Source organism: Pleuronectes platessa, chromosome 1 (assembly GCF_947347685.1).
Source record: "Pleuronectes platessa chromosome 1, fPlePla1.1, whole genome shotgun sequence".
Lineage (NCBI taxonomy): Eukaryota > Metazoa > Chordata > Actinopteri > Pleuronectiformes > Pleuronectidae > Pleuronectes > Pleuronectes platessa.
The window spans coordinates 7,721,608-7,742,436 of record NC_070626.1 but is presented as its reverse complement, the minus strand read 5'-3'; the positions used below and the strand labels follow the sequence as shown (position 1 = coordinate 7,742,436).

Below are 20,829 nucleotides of genomic sequence, written 5' to 3'. Positions count from 1 at the left end.
CCCTTACCCATGGTTAAAAAATATATGAATTTCTTCATTTCTCTGTATTTATCATTATTATTATTATTATTATTATTAGTTGTGTTTTTTTTCTTATTTAATGTTTATTTTTTGTTTAGCACGTGGATCTCTGTTAGTTTTTAAAATCTATAACTCTCAGCGTTTATTTTGAAGGCCAATCTAATTTCCTGTATTGTCTTGCCCTTCTAAATAGATGGAGTCACCACTACGATGCCTGATCAACCAGACGGATGGAGGTGGAGGTGGAGCAGGAGCAGAGAAAGAGCTCGAGGGAAAACATGACCCTCCCCCTCTTCTTTATAGCTCCACCGCACACACAGGCACGCACACACACACACACACACACACAGTATCAGATACTGATAAGATAAAAGACTTAAAACCACCCCTATTCATTAACCAATTTGAGAATGTAACTGTGTTGAGACACACCTACAGGTAGAAATGTGCTGAAACACAACAGCACCGAAGCGAAGTGGTTACCCTTGACAGTTGAAGCATTGATTATATGTCTGGTTCATTCTTTGCCATGTGACAGTAATGATAAGCAACTGCACCGTTACCTCCACATTACACCATTATTCCCATTGTGATGATTGTTGTATTAGGATGTTATGTGTAGGTTTTGTGGTCATAGCTTCAGAGTTGTTGATTCAACGTTATTATTATTTAAGAGGACAAAATGTGTGGTGCCCTTGAGTTGTACTGCTGTATTATATTGACAGGTCTTTAGTACATTTTTAACTATGTCAACAATTTCTCACATTGACCATACATGATCCCGTCAACCAAATAAACTAACAGCTGAGTGTAAAGTTACATGTGTTACTTTGAATTATACTCATAATAATTAGTTTAAGAAATACTGTGGAAGTCAATATGATCCCAGGAAGCACCTGAATAAATTAAATCCTGCTCGAAGGCCAGAGGAAGCAGGTGTTGACTGGAAATCATAAGCACCACAGCTACTAAATAATCAATATTTGTGTCTGAATTGTATAGTTTGTCATTTCTCATTCAGCGAGGAATCACAAAAAGGGACGAGGGCGCGTGAGTGGTTGATTAGATAATAAGGGTCTCTCGTATTTAAAGACATGGTCGGTCCATGAGGTCTCAACTTAGATTGTATATACGGAAAGATGACATGAGAGCTCCCCTAAAGTGAAACAAAACGTCTTGCTGTGGCTGGCTGCAGTATAGGTCATGAACCCCACCTCTGTTATAGTGGATGTAGTATATGCTTTAGTGGGCTTTAGACATTTGTTCTATTGGTTTGTAATTCCAATGATTCAAAGAGCAAAACATACTTTCAGGATGCATTCATTTCTATGACTCAAAGGTATTTTACTGAATGTAGGTGTAAACAAGTCTAGTCTGGTCTGTTTTATTGTCTCGATGCCACATGGGCCACCTGGCAGAAAGGCCACCTGCATGCCCATCCAGTAAACATGCTAATGGTTAAAGCACTCACACAAAACACACACACACACACGCACACACACACACACACACACACACACACACACACACACACAAACGCATGTACAGCCCCAGAATGCATGCACAGTCTCACAAGCTACAGGTGGGTCTGTAAACACAGTGTGTGGGTCTGCATTTTCATGATAATGACAATATCAGCTCCAAATAGCACACATTTCTTTATCAAATACCACACCCTTCACATAGCTCTGGCATTTTTGTTTCTATTCTTAATAAGAAACAGTTTTTTAAGTTTTTTCCTCCAATAACTCACAAATCAGAAATAGAAAGTCTTGGGGATAAGAATTACCTGATTTGCAACCCAGATGTCAGAATCGGGTTTTATTATTTATTTATTAGGGCCCAAGCACTGACAGTGGGAGGCCCTATTGAAATTGTAAGGATTATTAATTACTGATTCTTCCTGGTGTCTGTTTCAGCTTCTAATCGTGTAATTACACAGTAGAGAAAACCTCCCAACATTTACACATTGTCGACTTAAATGCTTGTATTCAACTGACATTGCCTTGATTTTTTTTTAATGTTCTTCTTCCCTCTGCTGGTTGTACTAGTGACATGCTGCCATAAAGTGCTGTGCAGTGTATATCAGGGAATTAACTGTAAGTTCAGGAAAAACTAGCATCTAATCAAATCTGTGAATTAGAGCTGAATATGTAAACAAAATAGATTTGCTAGTGAGAAAATATTTATGATAGATTTATAGCCAAGAGACACACCTTCTTGTCCGCCCTCTGTCTGTTTCTGCTTCCTCTCTTTATTTCAGAATGTCATGCATGATTTGTTTTAAGTTCCCATGAAGCTCTTTGGTGAGAGCAGGTTTCCTCACTTGGTTTTGTGTCACTGTCACACCATGTGTGTTCTGCTTTTCTCTTCAGACTAAATTATTTCGTCAGAAACTCAGCAACATGCAGAGGTGAGTTACGTTTTGATTCTCTTTAGGGCATAACTTCCTATACTGACACTGACTTTAGGAATATGCAGTGTTGCCATAGTTACTTTGAAAAAGTAACTTAGTTACTTTACAAGTTACTTGATTTTAAAAGTAACTAAGTTAGATTACAAGTTACTTGATTTTAAAAGTAACTAAGTTAGATTACAAGTTACTTTATTAGTTACATTCAGCAGCTGCCGACAACACCCCCGCCGCCTCAACATAAAAATGACAACCGGTTTTGCCAACACTAACTTTATTAGACACCGCCGGAGGTCCCCCCCCCCCCCCCGCGCGAACGGAGGGTTCCCCCAACGGGCGCTGTAGCTGAGGTGATCTGACGGGACCGACACGCGTCCAGAGTCGCTGCCGCCGACCGTCGTACCCGGTCCCCTCCAACCGGTCCCCGCCTTCCGCAGCGCCGACGGACACCGCCCCGCGGCATACTAGAAGGAAAGCCCCCGCACCGCGGATGAGCACCTCCCCCCCTAAAAAAACGTCGAGGCGTGCCGCACACCGAGCCTCCGGCGGCGTGGTGAGGAGGGCGACGGGGCGACTGCTCCCCCAGCCTCAGGACGTGCCCAGCGGGTTAACCACAAATACCGAAATAGTAACGCAAGGTGACTTGGACAAGTAATTTTAATCTGATTACTGGTTTGGAAATAGTAACGCGTTAGATTACTCGTTACTGAAAAAAGTGGTCAGATTAGAGTAACGCGTTACTAAGTAGCGCGTTACCGGCATCACTGGGAATATGTGATGGTTCTTTAACTAATTGTGTGGAAGTGACTTTTGTAATGATTTGCTTATGTGTTCAAAGTTAAGATCAATAAGGTTCAATGCATTTATTTATATATTCAACATTAAAGTCAGCGGGAATATCTATTTTCTATCATGACATGCAACACAGATTCAATAATAGTCTTATTATTATTATTATCCTATTGTGAAAGGAATGGTGAATCATGTGAACAAAAAAAATGAAACTTCTAGAGGTAAAAAAAACTCATCCGGAAAAAAAAAAGCTGATAAAGATGCTAAAACAGTATAATCCCCCTCCCATATGCACACACACACACACACACACACACACACACACACACACACTCACACACACACACACACACACACTCACTTGAAATATTAACAAATGTTTTTTTCTTATTTCAGATTTCAAAACCCTTATCGGAGATCTATGCAAAAAAAAGACAACGAGGGTAAAACAGTATAATCCCCCTCCCATACGCACACACACACACACACACACACACACACACACACACACACACACACACACACACTTGAAATATTAACAAATGTTTTTTTCTTATTTCAGATTTCAAAACCCTTATCGAAGATCTATGCAAAAAATACGACAAAGGTGGTAAAACAGTTTAATCCCCCTCCCATACGCACACACACACACACACACACACTTGAAATATTGACAAATGTTTTTTTCTTATTTCAGATTTCAAAACCCTTATCGAAGATCTATGCCAAAAATACGACAAAGATGGTAAAACAGTATAATCCCCCTCCCATACGCACACACACACACACACACACACTTGAAATATTGACAAATGTTTTTTTCTTATTTCAGATTTCAAAACCCATATGGAAGGTCTATGCAAAAAAAAGGTCAAAGATGGTAAAACAGTAAAATCCCCCTTCCATACGCACACACACACACACACACACACACATACACAAACACACACACACACACTTGAGATATTAACAAATGTTTTTTTCTTATTTCAGTTCTCGACACCTTTTTGAAAAATCTAAGCAACACTTTGAAAAGTGGAGGAAAGAAAAACAATGCTGAGTAATTATTTAATTATATATGAAATTATAATGTTTGTTATAATGTTTGTTCGAACTCTTTTGTAATATTCAGATCTAACATTAAGGCAGTTTGTGGTTTAGTAATAAAAAATAATAGATTTTGCGTTATTTAGTATAATTGCTTCTCCTTTTCCACAAGGAACTTTCCGGATCTGGACGACCTTCTTGAGAAATACGACGGGGATAACAATAAGGTCATCTTTCACCCTCATGTGGCGTTTCTCCTGCAGAAGCCAAATGGCCCCTTCGAAGGCCTGAAAATTCAAGCCAGCGAGAATGAGGTAAAGATGTGTTCAGTCTGAGTTGGAGATTTTAAGCCATGTAGAGAAGGCAACGTCTACCACTTGTACCTCTTGAGAAATATCTCAACAACCGTTTTATGTGCTGAAATTCTTTAACTTTCACGCTTTTGAAATGATGAGTTGCTCTCTGGCGATCCTATGACTCCTCTCTGTAATTCCACCATGAAGTTAAAGCTTCTAGCGAAATGTTTCACACCCTAATGTTTCATTTTGCATATTGACTTGCTAACAGTAACGTGGTGTCCATACTCAACATCAGCCATTTGGACTCATTGTGAGCATATTTGCATGCAGACATTTGCATTGAGCGCAACTGTACTAAAGTTCAACCGGTTCTAGGAAATTCTTGTTTAATATAAATACTTGTTTTGTAACAGATACAAGCTTTTATATGTTTAGCCATCAGGTAGTGTACTTTATTAGTTGATGTAAAATACAAATATATACGAATCTGAATCGGAATGAGTTGCATATACATACAATAATATATTTCTCTTCCTGTTTTTGGCACCGTGCTTCTGATGTATAGGCATCGTCAGAGAGGAATATCCCTAACGCCAGAGTGAATGTTCAACTGCCCAGAGAGTTGGATGCTGGACAAAAAAACGCAATTGCATTTTGCCTGCTTACCTGGCCGGAAACAAATATGGTCAGAGACACAAATACACAAACATATGTAAAATGTAGTAGAGAAGCATCTGAATTGCGTTTAAACATACTAATTCTGCACATTAAAATATCCCTCATGGATTTGCATCTTTCCGTTCGAGATCATTTATCCAGAAAAATTTATACCGGTTTTAAAATAGAGGCACTCCTGGCTCTTGTTTTGCCCAGTTGTTGATATTTTATCATTTCATTTCATTTTCATAATTAATAATACTTCCAAATACCGTCACATAATGTTGCGCACACTTAAAATGAAGAGAATTCAATATTGATATCACACATAAAGTTTTGGTAGTTTTTTCAAAAAGAGAATGGCTTTTTTGTAGTCATAACTTTGTACAATTGTCCAACAACCACAACACATATTTCATAAAATAGGTGTCTGTTTGTAACAAGCTGCAATATCACCTAATGCAGTCATGGGAACAAACTGCTTTTTGTTCTTCTCTGCTGCAGTGACATGCAAAATGTAACTGAATACAAGATCAGGATCAGGAAAGGTACTACATCTGTTAGCACCAGTGAATGTAAACCACAACTTCTCCCTAGAATGACAGCTGATATGAAACAGTGTGACAAGATGACATTTTCCCTCTGACACTACCGGTTGTAAAGGGTAGTGATAAACTGTCAAACTCATGGACTGTATGTTGTACTTTAGAAGACATCAGGAGCCTCAGATGAACTGTATGAGAACACAATGGTTGGCCTGAGTGTGCGTCATAAGAAGATTTCAGGACTACAGGAACCTGTCAACATCACCATGATTCTTAATATCGGCATAAATGTAACTATATAACTTCATTTCACACATTTCAGTTACTTTGATCTGCCTGCATCATTGGCCTATAATCAAATACAGCATATATTTGTTTATATTTGTATATGTATAAAAAGCATCAATGTGTACATTATTAACCTACTGTGAACCTGGTTTGTCATTGTTAAAGGAGACCCGAGTCCCCAGGTGTGTGTTTTACAATGTCACAACACATGGTGAGTAAACAAGCATCACATTAGAAATAAGTAATAACAACCGACAATTATTTCTTCATGTTATAAGTAGAGCTGACACAAAATCTTTCATATGCATAATGGATGGGTCTGTCTCTGTTTGACTTGGCAGCATATAGCAGTAGTGGCTGTGTAACCCTTTGGGAGCGTGGTCAGGAACACATCACCTGCTCCTGTGATCACCTCACATACTTCGGCGTGCTCATGGTAGGAGAGACATTCACAACAAAGTGACTCCACCGCTAGAGGACGGAAGAGTTCGAAAAATAGTTCTACACAGTTTTTCTACAAAAGCAGAAATACAACAATGTAAAGCCTAATTACCCGTAATCCTCATGATATTATAGCTATTATAGAAAATTACCAAAAATTACTCACAATGTAAAAGTGTACCTATGCAGTGTTATTTGCAATGCATCGTATTTATCATACACTTATTTTTTGTAATTACTGATAGCAGATGCGTCACAAATATTTTACTTTTTATATCTCCAACACATAATAAAACAAGACACGTATGGAGATTTGCACATAATGATTCCTGTTTCAGTAATTAATTAATATCAGTCTCTACCCAAAAGTATAACTTACTCTGATCATAAGACAGTCTTAACACATTCATCGCAGTTTGTATCAATAATATTTACCAATTCTTTAACAAAACTTAAAGTAAATTCACTTAGCATGCCTCTTCACTAATAACTCTAACTCAGACATATTACAAAGAGATTTCATATAAATGCAAGGTGGCAGAAGAGTTGGTTTTCTCAATGTCATGTATAAATGCATAAATGGACATGCACCTCCTTACCTACAAGAACTCATCACTCCCCAAACCTCCACCCGCACCCTCAGATCTACAAGTAGCTCGCTCCTTCGGGTTCCAAACACCAAGCTCCGCACCATGGGCGACCGGGCCTTTTGCTCAGCTGCGCCCCGCCTATGGAACGGTCTCCCTGACCACCTGAGGGCAACACAGACCCTAGACTCTTTTAAGACTGGCCTAAAAACCTTTTTATTCAAGAAGGCGTTTTTACTTTGAGTTGAGTTTTTATTTTTTTAGATTTTTGGGACTTTGATTTCAACTATGTGGCACTCTGAGATTCTCGGATGAAGAGTGCCTTACAAATAAAATGTATTATTATTATTATTATGTATGTTTCAGATGAAAGTGGGAAACATAACTTAAGAGCTAATGATAGAATTTGTATGTAAATCGTAATATCCTATATGCCTAGTGATGGGAAGTTACTGGAATAAAAAAGCAGCATATAAGATAAGATGTAAAAAAAAACAAGCAAATACCTTCAAAATTATATCAAAGTTGTAGTTACATACAGTATTTAGATAATGTTATTGAGAAACGGTATGCCATGCTGAATAATCTGATCAAAATTCCTAAGTATTTTCTCCACAGGTGTCTGCTCCCCTTACACACTTGGACCAGGAGATCCTGACATATATTAGTCAGATTAGCTGTAGTCTTTCTGTCATTGCCCTGGTCTTCACTGTTTTAATCTTCATCACAAACAGGTTATTTACTCTTTCTTTATCTCCTTGTGTTTCAGTGTCCTTTATCCCTTCTTACGTTTAATCTATCCTTCCCTATTACATGTTTTCAGTGACAGTGGCATTCCTCTGTCCTTGCTTAATGTTTTCATTTAAGTTAATGCTGAACCCAGATCATTTCTCCTGTGTTTGACAGAAAGCTCAGAGAAGATGTCTCCATGAAGATCCTCGTCAACCTGGCTGTTGCGCTGATTTTGCTCAACCTACATTTCCTCCCCAGTCACATAGTGGCAGCACAGTCCTCCAACGGGCTTTGCCTGTACATGGCTCTATTTCTTCATTACTCCCTGCTGGCCACATTCAGCTGGATGGCCTTGGAGGGTTTCCACATCTACCTTCTCATAGTCAAAGTCTTCAATATCTACATCAAGAAATACATATTCAAACTCGCTCTCGTAGGTTGGGGTGAGTAGAATTACCAGGGCTCCGGACCTACACCATCAGTTTAAAAAAATTGGGGGAATGCACATTTAAGTTGAGGAATTAATTCATTTCTCAATGTGTACGATTTAGGTGAAGGGTTCTATTGGCAGAAATGTAATGTAAAATAATATAATGCTTTCACTACTGTATTTCATCTAAATTGTACAAATTCTAGTTTTCTTTGTCCTAGAATGAGGCCTTTATATTAAAATTTTTTATATTTACATTGGGAGCTTGTTCTCTCAATGGAGGCTGCTATATTTTTTACACTAACTTGACAAACTATACACCCTTTTTAATTTGATTACAACTTGAGGCTGCATGTCTAGAACGGGAGGGTGAGATGAGGGGTAATCAGCTGCAACATGCAAATCCACCACTAGATGTCACTAAATCCTACACACTGAACCTTGAATCTGTGTGTTACCTGCAGGTATTCCTGCAATCATTGTGGCCCTGGTGGTCATCATAGACAGAGACGCCTATGGTCGCGTTGCTTTGAACTCATCTGAAGCCAACAGCACTGCAATGTAAGAGAGAAGTGGGACACATTTGCATGTATAATCTAGACTAATAATTTGCATACAGAGTTTCTGTGTGTTTGACATTCAAATTAACAACAGAAACAGAAATTCCATTACTTTGGGTGCAAAACTTGTGTGTCAGAGCTCATCCCTTGAAATTGAACACTGAATTCTGAAACTCTCTAGGGGTATATTTCATGGCATTTGGCGACATCTTTAGTCACCTGTGTCTTTAGTCTCATTTTAATTACAGATTATTCGATTTTTCAGCATATGAGCTAAAATTGCTTTTATATTCCTTCTCTTCACAGATGCTATATTGCCAACGACATAGTAAAAGTGGTGACTACAATGGGAGTATTTGGCTTGGTGTTCATCTTTAACATGATCATGTTTGGGTTGACAGTCAGACGTGTTGTGAGTCTCCACCATAGTAAAGAGGTACGGGTACTTTTGTGCCTTATTTATTCACTAGACTTATCAAATGTAATCTTTTGAGGGGAGCATTAAAACGCCACATATTGTAACATATGCAATGAATCCCTTTATGTTTTTGACATTTTTATGTTGCAGCCTCATGATCCTAAAGCCTCAAATCATATTGACATTCATATTCAGATCCTTGACACTTGAATTGTACATCTTTTGCCTTCCATGTTTCTTGATCCTCTTCGTGATGTTTCTACACCTTGATTACACCTGTGGCACCTGCCCACAAGGCTCAGAGACAGGATTGTGTTGAGACACAGATCTGGGGAAGGCTAAACAGTTCTGCTCCAAAAAAGGTTCTCAGGAGCCTCTGTGATTCTAATGGACAAGGTTTAGAACAACAATAACTTTTTCTAATGCTGGTCATCGGGCGGACATGGGTCTCAGTAAGAAATAAGACGAGGAACCCGATGGTCAATCTGGCTGAGCTCCACAGGTCTTACGTGACAGAAGCCTGACAGAAGCATCTCCTTCACATGACACATGAAAGTCCAGAATGTGAGATTCTATGGTCTGATGACGCCAAGCTTGAACTGTTTGGCCTTGGTTCTAATTGGCATATATGGAGGTAACCAGGCACTAATTATCACCTTTGCAATACCATCCAAACAGGAGAGCATGGTGGTGGCAGCATCATACTGTTTTTAGAGGCAGGGACGGAGACTGGTCAGGGTTGACTGAAAGCTGAAAAGAGCAAAGTGCAGACTTATCATTAATGAAGGCCTGGTTCAGAGTGCTGAGGACCTCAGAATATAACAGACAATGACCCAAAGCACACTGTCAAGCCAATGCAGGAGTGGTTTGAAGACAACCCTGTGAAAGTCGTGGAATGCTCCAGTCGAACATCAGAATCTTGAAAGTCTGTGTATGCCACACCCACACTTAACCTGATCCATTTTGAGAGGATCTGCAGGAAAGGATAGTTGGAAAAGCTCCAAATCCACATGTGCAAAGCTGATCAGGTCACACCGAAGAAGAGTCTTATCGCTGCCAGAGTTGCTTCAACTAATTACTGAGTAAAGGGTCTGAATATGAATATGTCTAATAGGTCTCCTTTAATAGTTTATAAAAAACTGCTGCAACATAAGTATGTAAATGTGTCTAAATAAATAATAAATTTCCTTTTAATCCATATTGGGTTGTTAAAGCTTTGTTGTTGCGACAACTTTAAATTCATGTTAGATTGATTGAATATGTTACATTTATATCACAACTGTCTCTCTTATTATTTATTTATTATTATTTGATTATTCTCAGTTTTTATTGTTCAATCTGCCAGAGAACAAACATTTCATGGTCTCTAACTGGTATTTTCTGATCTCTTATTAACTGACAGTTTGGGACGATTGACTTTGACAGAGCCAAGCGAGACACCTGTACCCTGCTGGGTGTCACCACTCTGCTCGGCCTCACCTGGGGCCTGGTCTTATTCTCATTTGGCTCCCTGACGGTTCCTGGCCTCTACCTCTTCTGCATCCTGAACTCACTGCAAGGTCAGCACATCCAGTGTCCACTTGCTCGATTACAGGCTGATGTTACTGCAAATATGACAGACCAGGGCACCCAGCACATTCTGTATGTTGTCCACCTATAATGGAGGGACATTTATCAGGTGACTTCAGGATGAGGCACAGCAGGGTGGGACTTCACCAACTGTTGTAGAGCGGGAACTGTGATCCATGTGTGTCATAAATAGAAGGTCAAAGTCTCGGGACCCGGAACCATGCAGAGTGTTGACATTAACACTTGCAAACTGATGTTATTACAGGAAAAAGGAAAAAGTTCACCAGAAGTCACATCTGCATTGTAATGAATTCATGTTGATTTTACGTGCTGTGGATACTGGACTGACGTGCAACAGTTAGATGTTTATCAGTGGCACATTTGAATGATTTACATCATACCTGTGTCATATCTAACTGTGCCTGCTCTAATACTTTATTTATCTTTCCCTCCTTTGACTCGCACAGGTGTCTTCATCTTCCTGTGGTCTGTGATGTCTTTGAGAAAGAACAGAAAGTCAGCGACTGTGAGCGTAACACAAAGCACCAAAAGCTAAGGCCGAAGGATATAGCAAGATGTGTGTGCGGTGTGTGTGTTTCTGTGTGTAATACTGAAATAATGAAGCAAATGTACATACTGAAATGTTAGTCATGTTAGTGACTCTGATGTGATCTGATGAAATTCAATATCTCAGTTTCCATACTGTTTTAAAGCTTTGTCATTAACATACCCTGTTGTGTTTATACTTTATGGTGAGGTGTTTACTTATCCATCCATTGGGCAAAACAGTTTGAAGTAAAGAAGTTGATTAGATGAACAACTAAAAAGAGGGGTTTTGTCTCTCTACAGTTGCCAATGCTTGCTCGTTGTGGGAACGGTTGGGTTTCTATAAATATATTTCTAGCAATGACAGTGCGTGTATAGTACCTTCATGCAGTTTGTATGTCATTTTCAAACATTACAGATTCATTAAAAGCTGTCAACAAATCTAAGACATAACAAGAGCTTCATCGTGTTTTTTTACATATCATATTTCTGTTGAAATAGAGATATATAACAAACTCACCTACACTTATATTATTACCCTCATAACATGAGGCATTATTGGGATTTTAGTGTGAAATTACCTGTCAAATACTTTTGTTTAATGAATCTATCCAGATAATTTGATCATTGTAATTAGTTTAACAGATAATGATTTCAAATGTAAAACTGTGATACTTTTATTCTTTGCATTAATCCCACATTCAAAGGAAGCACACTAGTTCCCTTACTGCTGATACTGCTGCTGCCAAACTCACTGGCTAATCAAAGTAAGAATCTTTGCTTGTCTAATAGCAAGTAATGCATCTTTTAACAATTTGTAACAATTCAACTTGCTTAGGATTAAAAGGGAAAATTACAACATTATTGTAAAGGAGCACGGGTTGTTCTGTCAAGCTTTGTACGGGCGCCGCCACCTGACCATCTTACAATAAACGAATAATACCTTATAAGACCAATAACCTTTTCATCTGGCCCCACCACATATGAAATAATATATATAATAGTGAAATAAACCCTAAATTCTGCATAAAATTACCTGAATAGAAAATAAACCTAATCATACACACGCAGCACCTGGAAGTGTGCCCGCAAACAAGGACGGGAAAGTGAACACAACCCACAATTTAAAAGAAATCCCATACATCAATATTTTACCCAAATCCCAGGTTCATACAGTCCCACAATTCATCCAACGAAATAGCTTATCACATATAACCCTGAACCCCAAAAAACGTCCCAAAGCTAAGTTCACACAGGTCATGGCGTGGTGAGATGTCGCAAACAATACAAAAATAAGTCAAGCTATCCTCAGCTCCTCTGACCGCCCAGAACAAGAGTCCAGTCCTCACGGTAATACCTCAAAGTTTCGCCCAGGCAATAATCCAGTTTCTTAGAGTTAATCCCTTGTAGGTCCTCAAGTCCGCAGTTGACTCGAACGTAGCTGGTCGCTCACCAGCCCTCACAAAACAAAAACAAAAAGCTCAGAGACATCACTTCCCCCCATTTATAATATTGGATGTTAAAGAAACAAAAATATACACAATGACACGTTCAATAAACAAATACATACAAGATCCATCCCCTACCCTTATACTTTAAGGCTTCTGACAGTTTGGGTATGCACAGACTATAATACATGTAGGTAAGAATCGCAGATTTATCTATTGTTTGGACAGACCAAAGGCCTTCTCTTCGGCCTATATGTGTAGTCAAAAACCTGAAAGCACATGTTCCATTGTTCTGGAAAAAGCCAGAGCACAGGGAACTCAGTCTCCCAGGATGCCGCATGTCCTCTGTTCCGGACAACTTCAAACAGAGGTGTGAAAAGGATTTTCGACTGGATCTTTACCAAATTGCAAATGTTACTCTCGTGAGTGATTCCATAATCAGATAAGATTCCTGTTTACAGGAGAAAGAATGAGACAGACTGCAGGTGCTTCGGTGCAGTGCAGCTTCGCTCAGTAAAATTTGTTCACAAATATGCAAATAATCATTTTGCTGCGTTTTGTTCATGTATTCAAATGTTATCTTAACATAACAAATACACAAATTTATCTTTACCTCTGTCTCTACCCTTCTTTCAAACAGCTCATAACAAAACACACATTCTCAACTTCTCTATTCAGTGAATTTGGGTGTGATATTATATCAATGATATTATCGTTCAGCCTATAGTTATTCTTACTGTTCACAACCATTGACTTATAAACATTACCTGGAAATATTTGCCTATTTTAATCTCAATTATATGATGCAAATAAAGAAGTGTAATACTGAAAATAAACAAAATAAATTAACACAATGCTACAATGTATATTAAGAATACAAAACCCTGGACTTTGAGAACTTTTACAGAGTATATGTTTGTTTGTAACCAACTTGTACAACCAGAAAACCGTCATAGCACCACACTGCCTCCCACTGGCAACACTGAGAAGCTCTGAATAGGTTGTACACCAAAAATAAAGGTTTATACCTTACCATAAGGACATAACATTGTGGCTCTTTTTTTTTTTTACATCTATGAGTTCTTCTCTGAGAAATCCACCAAAATGCTGAACAGCCTATCTTGTTAAACAAAGCGAAGAAAACTTTCGTGGATCTTCATCCGCACCTAAATCCATTGGCTTCGCCTTGTGTCATGGCCAAACCCCGAAAGAATTTCATGGAAATCATTTAAGTAGTTTTTTGCGTAATCCTGCTAATGAACAAAGGGAAAACATAAACTCCTTGGCAGAGTTAACTATCATCTTATTACAGTCAAAGTAGCTGTAAAACTGCACAGAGCGATTATCTATTAACAGCAGAACTGGCTGAGACCTGTTTCCAGGGGCAATAGCTGAAAGCTCACTGCTCATACCTAAGAGCTCTAGAAATCTAATGTACCTCAGCATCTCTCCCTCTGTCATCCTACCTTGTTGTACATGGAATACAAGCAGGATAACAATGAGACAAAGTACCTCCAGAAGTACTATTCATTACATCTTTCTCTATTATGATTGATTTTGTATACATTGTATAAAAAGCTGATTATCTTTCCGTTAATCACGGTCTCAACTTAATATATGTAATGAATATGGAAATCTGAAAAGGCTTGAATATGTGTGTATGGGCATCACATTTTTCAACACAGTGAAGCAGCCACTAAAAATCATTAAATATGTTATTTCCTGCGTCGCACTGTCCTGTGTTGTATTTGTGTTCTGTCTTTGTCTCTCTGTTCTGTTTAGTTTGCATCAACATTGCAAACGTTTACAACATGGACATCACCATAACAAACACTTCCATCGTTGTTGACCGGTCCAGTAATGTGCAATGCAACGCGGGTGCGTATGGACTTAAATGCATCTTTGTATGCACGTTCAACACGACATCGTTCAATGGATCGTCTGTTTGCTTGGAAGCCACAGTGAAAAAATACCCTTTCAAGGTTGATTACATCATACAACAGTGTAAGTAAACTGGCTCTAGAGAAGACTGCTGACTCTGTATAGAGCTGTTTAAGGGTGGGCATTACTGCCACCTACAGTATGTGGTGCAAACACACACACACGCACGCACACACACACACACACACACACACACACATACACACGCACACACACACACACACACACACATACATACATGTATCTCTGATCAGAATAATTTTTATTGCAACGTATATTTGCATATATATGAAATTGCCATGGTGTGGTTGGTGCACATAAAACAAAACAACAATATATATAGGAAGACAATATGACAATATATACAGTAAGAAACAATAAGTTATGGAGATAAATTATGTGCAATGGGGGGCAGAGTCAGTGTGATGCAGGGGGATTGTTTGTGAGCCCCACTGCCATGGGGAAAAAACTGTTCATGTGGCGTGAGGTTTTAGTCCTGATAGCCCGGAACCCTTTTTCCCGATAGAAGTCTCTGAAAAAGGTGGTGATCGGGATAGGAAGGATCAGCAATGATCTTGCCTGCTAGCTTGCCAAGCCTCACGCGCTGCTTCCTGTCGGTCAAAGTTAGTGATCCACCTGCAGGTGGGCTCAGGCACGCTCAGCTGTGTCAACTTGTCATTTGGTTTTGCAGCCGGTGATCACCCAAAGGCCTTTCCACACTGACGAGGAGTCGTTGGCTGCAAACTGTTGCTCCAGCTTCTTTGAATACTGTCGTTTGGCCTCCTTAATCTCCTTGCCAAAGGCGTATTTAGCTAACCTATCCATCTTGAAGGCCACCTCTTTCTCCAAACAAAGCTGTTTGAATTTGTTGTTGCGTGGTTGTTTATCCTAAATATGAGAAGAGCCGAACTCGGTTTGGTTCAATCAAGTATTTATTTAGATAGCAATGAAAGGGTATGAACAGCGAAACAATGGGCAATCATGCACAGCCTCGTCTCAATCAGTAGCACGGGGGTAGTCAATAGTCGCGCCGAACAGAAGGCGTTTGTACTATTTATAACAGTCGGTATAATCCTCGATGGTGCGCAGGCGTAGTCCAACCTCTTGGCATTGGAATAAGGAAGTGACCAGGAGCCACTCCCAATCTCACTCCTCCTCTGGTAGTTGCTAGGAAAAATGTTAATTTCTTGACAAGCCTTGACATAGCTGACGCCATGTAGGCCAGTGGTGTTGTCCATTGGAGCAAAGAATATTATGTTCCTGCTTTATCGTAATAATGTTAACAATGTTACTCTGGCTGACCTCCAGAACTTATCAGCTGCTTGAACTCTGTGGAATGTTGAATGAAGCTAAGGGAGTTACGTTATAATGTAAAAGTTAAGTATGAGAACAAGTTAAAGTACAGTGTATAGTATGTCCCAGATTTCCCTGTCTCACAACAGGTAGCAGCTCTTAGCAGACCTTGTATGAAGACAGGTGTAAGACTGACCAGCGTTGTGAAGCACACACATTTCTAGCTAATTTCAAGATTAAACACTAGGAAGGAAAAGATTATTTATAAATCATTTGTGTGAAGGCCATTTATCTGGCCCAAACTGTTCATGCCCCCCCTCCTATCTTTATTGCTAAGAGTTTCAGCTCTAATACCCTCTTCACAGACTCATACACAGACAAGCTAAAATCTAAAATCCCAACAAGTTTTGCTGTGAACCAGGGCTTGTCATTGTTGTCACTCACCCTGGTGCGTGTTGGAATATATCTGTCTTCACAGAAGCTGATATATGACGTCACAGCATCTGTGTATTCGTCCAGGCTGTTGGAAGCAGTTCTAAAAATCTCCCAGTTACTGTTGTCCAGGCAATCACGCAGCTCCTCCACAGCTTCTCTCAGGCCCGGTTCCAGAACAGAATGCCTTGGGGTGCATCTGAGATTACAGGGGGTGCACCAGTACTATACAAACCAGCTACCCAGCTTCAGTTCAGACTTCGCTTTTTTACACACAGGCCTTTCTACCATAGACAAGCACTTCTGTGTAGTTCTACTGACATGTTGAGACAACAAACAATTACTGTGCTTAAAAGATGGTATCATATCATGTCTTGTGATGTGGAGAACATTTCAGCTGCAACATTTGCTTATTGATATCTTAGATAGCTTTGAATATGAGATAGGTTTTTGATATGTGTGATGTGTGAGTTGTAAAAAAGAACAGAATTCTACACAAAAAAAAAAACATGTGACTGCAATTCAAAAATAACGTTTATTTTTTATAAATTGGGGCAGGATATTTGACATAACAAATAATTTTACATTGCCACTTAAAAATAAAACAGATTTTAGCTGAACAAGGAAAGAACACTTTCAGATTTTGAACTTTGTCCAAAAAGTAATCAGTATAATTCTTAAAGTTAACATAACAGTAAATAAATACAATAAAAAGAAATATGGGTTCTTATGAACATAATACATTTAATACATTAATAAAAGAAGCTGTTGTTGACATATATGAACAAATAATTTTACAATGTCATTCAAATTGTAACAACTACCAGTATGTAGACATCAGGCTGTCAGCAGCCATTTTCTCAAACTGTCCCAGGTTCCAAGACAGGGGCACACTTGATCCACCAGGGGGCACAGGATCCTTGTTGGACAGTCAAAAGTCAAAGGTTAAACTATGTACATAACAAATTGTACATTATTATATTTAATACAAACGAGGTATTCCCCCCTCAGTAGAATAAAATGACTAACATTACCCAACAACTATAGCAGTGTAGGATACATAATCATGTTAAAATAAACATAATACTTGATACAATAAAATCTGAAATGTGATTACAAAAAATATTTCTTACCCTCAGAAGAGCTGCAGCCTCCTTGAAGCTGTGCTGAATCTTCTTAGCAGCGTCTCTTTCCACTCTCCAGTTAACTTCTTGGTGAGGTCCTTCTCCACAGCAATCTGGATGAGACAGGCTTTTCTTTTGTGGAGCATGCTCCTTCTGTGTTCACTGAACACATTTTTGAGAGTTGAAAATGAATTTTCACATGTTGCAGTTGATGCACCGAAGGTAAGGCTCAGCTTGAGTGTTTTTAGCACAGTAGGCATGGCTGCTAGAGGCTCACAGTATCGTATCAAAATGTCCTGTGTAGTCCAGTTTTCATTTGATTTGGCCATTTCGTCCTGCAGAAACTGCTGTGCTACAGCAAACTCAGCTTCCTTCATCTCTGTGCCTGTTAGGTCAAGCAGTGGTCTCACTTTGTTTGTGTTCAGGAAATCTTCACTCCCTGGGTGTAAGGTGCAGAGGGCCTGCACCAGTTGGCTGTTTCTTATGCTGAATCTTGCTTTAATCTCTCCCACTACAGCATCCAATGTACTGAAATACAGTCTTTTACACCCAGTCCTCTCTTCCGCTTCCTTTTGACGGTGACCAACTGTGGTGTCCACCACATAGTCACTCAAGTGGCTCAAATTTCTTGGTCGTTTCTGTGGGGGTGCTGCTGCAGGAGGTTCTGAGGTCTGTCTGTCTTGAGAGAATTTCTCCCAAAATGTGTCAAACTGAGTATCACATCTCAGCTTCTCAACACACGCCAAGGCACTTTGGACCAGTCTGACACCAGTGTAGAGGTCTGTGGATTTGGCTTGGAGTGCAGTGTTGGGAGGATCAAGCAAACTCAATATTTGATGCGTCATGCAGGCAATGAACAGGAAGCTGGGCTGGGTAATGGCCTTCAAAAGCCCTGTGGCCTCCATTCGCACCTCTGCTGCACTGGTTTGGGAGCCTTCGATCCCACGAAGCAAGTGGACAATGTTATCAATTGATTTCAGGATCACCGTCACTGTGGCCAGGTGGCCTGTCCACCGTTGCTCAAGCAACCTCTTCAACTTCTCGCCCGTGTACACTGCAGCCACTGTAGGTTTCTTGAAGTACTTGTAGAGTGAGGTGCATACACTGAAAAAGTTTTCCAGTGCGAAATCAGAAGACATGGCGTGCACCACAACCAAATGCAACTGATGATTAAAGCAGTGTACGTATGGCACCTCTCTCTGCAATTCTTCCTGCACGATTTTCTGCATCCCTCCGTGTACTCCAGACATGACACTTGCCCCATCGTAACACTGACTGAGCACCTTCGCTGTATTTAGCCCAATGTCTCTCAACTGTGCCAAAACCAGCTGAGTCAGAGACTTGGCATCACATTGTTTGGTAGTGGCCATTGAGACAAGTCGCTCCCTTACAGTGTTGCTTGTGTCCACGTAGCGAAGCACTATGGATATATTTTCGCAGCCAGTGGGATCTTTGGTGCCATCAACCTTTAATGTGTACCAAGCCTCTCCTATATCTTTCACTATTTCCTCTGTGATGATTGTTCTCATGATTTCAATAATTTCATTTTGGATGTGATGTGATGTGTATGTGGCATTCGCAGGGATGGTGCTAAAAATCTCAGCAAGGTCCTTGTCCTTTTTAAGGGTGTAGTCCATCAATGCAAGAAAAATGCCACTGCCCACCTCACCTCTTGCATCCAAAGCATCATCTGAGCCACGAAAAGGCAGCTGGTTTAAAGCTATAAATTGAATGATGTCAACAATAGCTGCTACATAGGTGCGGTTCCTCTCCAGTTGTGCTGTATTTACAAGTGTGGAGATCTCTGTACCAGTCACACTCCTTGTACGCCTCTCCTTCCACAATGCCACTGACTTCATGTGCTCTTTGCTGGACTCGTGCCTTCCCAGCCCCTTTCCACGTACAAGAGCATGGCGCCAGTTGTTGTAGCCAGTCATGGTGAAAGCATCGGTGCTGTTTTTATTTGACCCAAAGTTTCTGCAGGCATAGCAGAAAATTGAATCTTTCTCACACGAATACTCTAGCCATTCTCTAGCAGCAAACCACGAGCTGCAAAAGGACCGCTTTACCCCACTGTACAGGCGAGTCGGATATGTTTTAAGAAATACCTGGGTAGGCTGTGTTGATCCGAGATCCCCTGGCACTTGCGGGCCGCCAACGGGTGGCAGTGTCGAAGCCGAAGGCTGCTTGTCCGGGAGTGAGGGCGGCGCAGGCAAAGGCAGCGAGTCGGGCAGGATTGAGCTGGCGTTGCTAGTGCTAGCCTCCACAACGGTTATAGAGCTGACGTTGACAGAAGCCAAAGTAACGTCAACTGTTCCGGCTGCCGCGTGACCCACATTGTCTCCATCCTCCTCCCTGCTCCGGTTAATGTCTTCTGCTGTGTTCTTTTTTAACCATTTTCGGATATCCATTCCTAAATGGATATCCAACGGATATATAACTGTTGCTGCCGAAGAAGTTCAACGTCACTACCGTGCGCGCTATAGATATACTATGGGTGCGTGCATTTTGCAAACGACGCCGGCATGACACACGATGCCGGCCGGCGGCCAATCATATAGAGCGACAACATTGCGCCCTCGAGTGTGATATTGCTTTATACAACAGTATAAAGCAAAATATATACTAGTAAAATGTACTGTTAATAATAATAATTGACAATAGATTGTGATTTGTTTGTTTATTTAATCATATAAACGAATGAAATTGCTTCCGGCAACAAAAATAAATTCCCACTGAGCGGACTGTTGCCAAGCAACATATAAACAAAACACCATACATAAATGCGGAGTGATTTTGTCAGTTTGTTGAACAGTCAGAGTGATGTCGGATGCTCATATCTCAACGGTATTTAATGGAAATAGTCACAAGTTTCATTACAATTTGTTTTGTGAGCAAGTATTTTATTATTTTTATCATATTTATAAAAAAAAAAAATCTTTATTTTTTTTCAATTGAGGGTGCAAACAATTTTTTTGGGGGTGCAATGCATGCTTATGCACCCCCGTAGAACCGGACCTGGCTTCTCTGCTGCTCCAGCTCTTGGATCTCAGCACAGCAGGTTTAGAATGTATGAGTTTCTGCCGGGATCAGGTGAATAAGAGCGTGGTCGGATAGACCCAGAGCAGCGCGGGAAACTGCATGATATGACTTGCTGATGGTACTGTAGCAGTGGTCCAGAGTATTCTCCCCCCTAGTCGGGCATTTGACTGTTTGTATTTGGGGAGTTCGTGAGATAAGTTCCAC

The 20,829-nt window shown here is 40.1% G+C and overlaps 3 protein-coding genes across 4 annotated transcripts in view; 2 read left to right on the top strand and 1 right to left on the bottom strand.

The window, feature by feature from the left end:
* Nucleotides 1-2,303: 2,303 nt before the first annotated feature.
* Nucleotides 2,304-11,775, top strand: LOC128442312 (adhesion G-protein coupled receptor G5). 2 transcript variants are annotated; one of them, XM_053424705.1, is made up of 17 exons: nt 2,304-2,434; nt 3,623-3,669; nt 3,789-3,833; nt 3,924-3,971; nt 4,059-4,106; nt 4,220-4,286; nt 4,446-4,587; nt 5,138-5,257; nt 5,939-6,064; nt 6,228-6,273; nt 6,404-6,498; nt 7,709-7,824; nt 7,997-8,265; nt 8,717-8,813; nt 9,119-9,248; nt 10,633-10,789; nt 11,267-11,775. In XM_053424705.1, exons 1-17 carry the CDS (start codon nt 2,427-2,429, stop codon nt 11,353-11,355), a joined length of 1,650 nt encoding a protein of 549 aa, XP_053280680.1. In that variant the 5' UTR covers nt 2,304-2,426; the 3' UTR covers nt 11,356-11,775. The 2 variants fall into 2 exon arrangements, with proteins under 2 accessions (XP_053280680.1, XP_053280690.1); XM_053424715.1 differs by lacking the exon at nt 5,138-5,257.
* A 2,748-nt stretch (nt 11,776-14,523) lies between these two features.
* Nucleotides 14,524-20,829, top strand: part of LOC128442232 (adhesion G-protein coupled receptor G6) — a 34,087-nt gene continuing 27,781 nt past the window's right edge. The window contains exon 1 of the mRNA XM_053424594.1: nt 14,524-14,797. Within this exon, the coding sequence (XP_053280569.1) occupies nt 14,605-14,797 (193 nt within the window). The 5' untranslated portion in view covers nt 14,524-14,604. The remainder of the gene's footprint in view (nt 14,798-20,829) is intronic.
* LOC128442280 (uncharacterized) lies at nt 16,663-19,172 on the bottom strand. Its single transcript, XM_053424678.1, has 2 exons — nt 17,593-19,172; nt 16,663-17,378 (listed from the first exon to the last, which is right to left on the bottom strand). Exon 1 carries the CDS (start codon nt 19,110-19,112, stop codon nt 17,595-17,597), a length of 1,518 nt encoding a protein of 505 aa, XP_053280653.1. The 5' UTR covers nt 19,113-19,172; the 3' UTR covers nt 16,663-17,378; nt 17,593-17,594.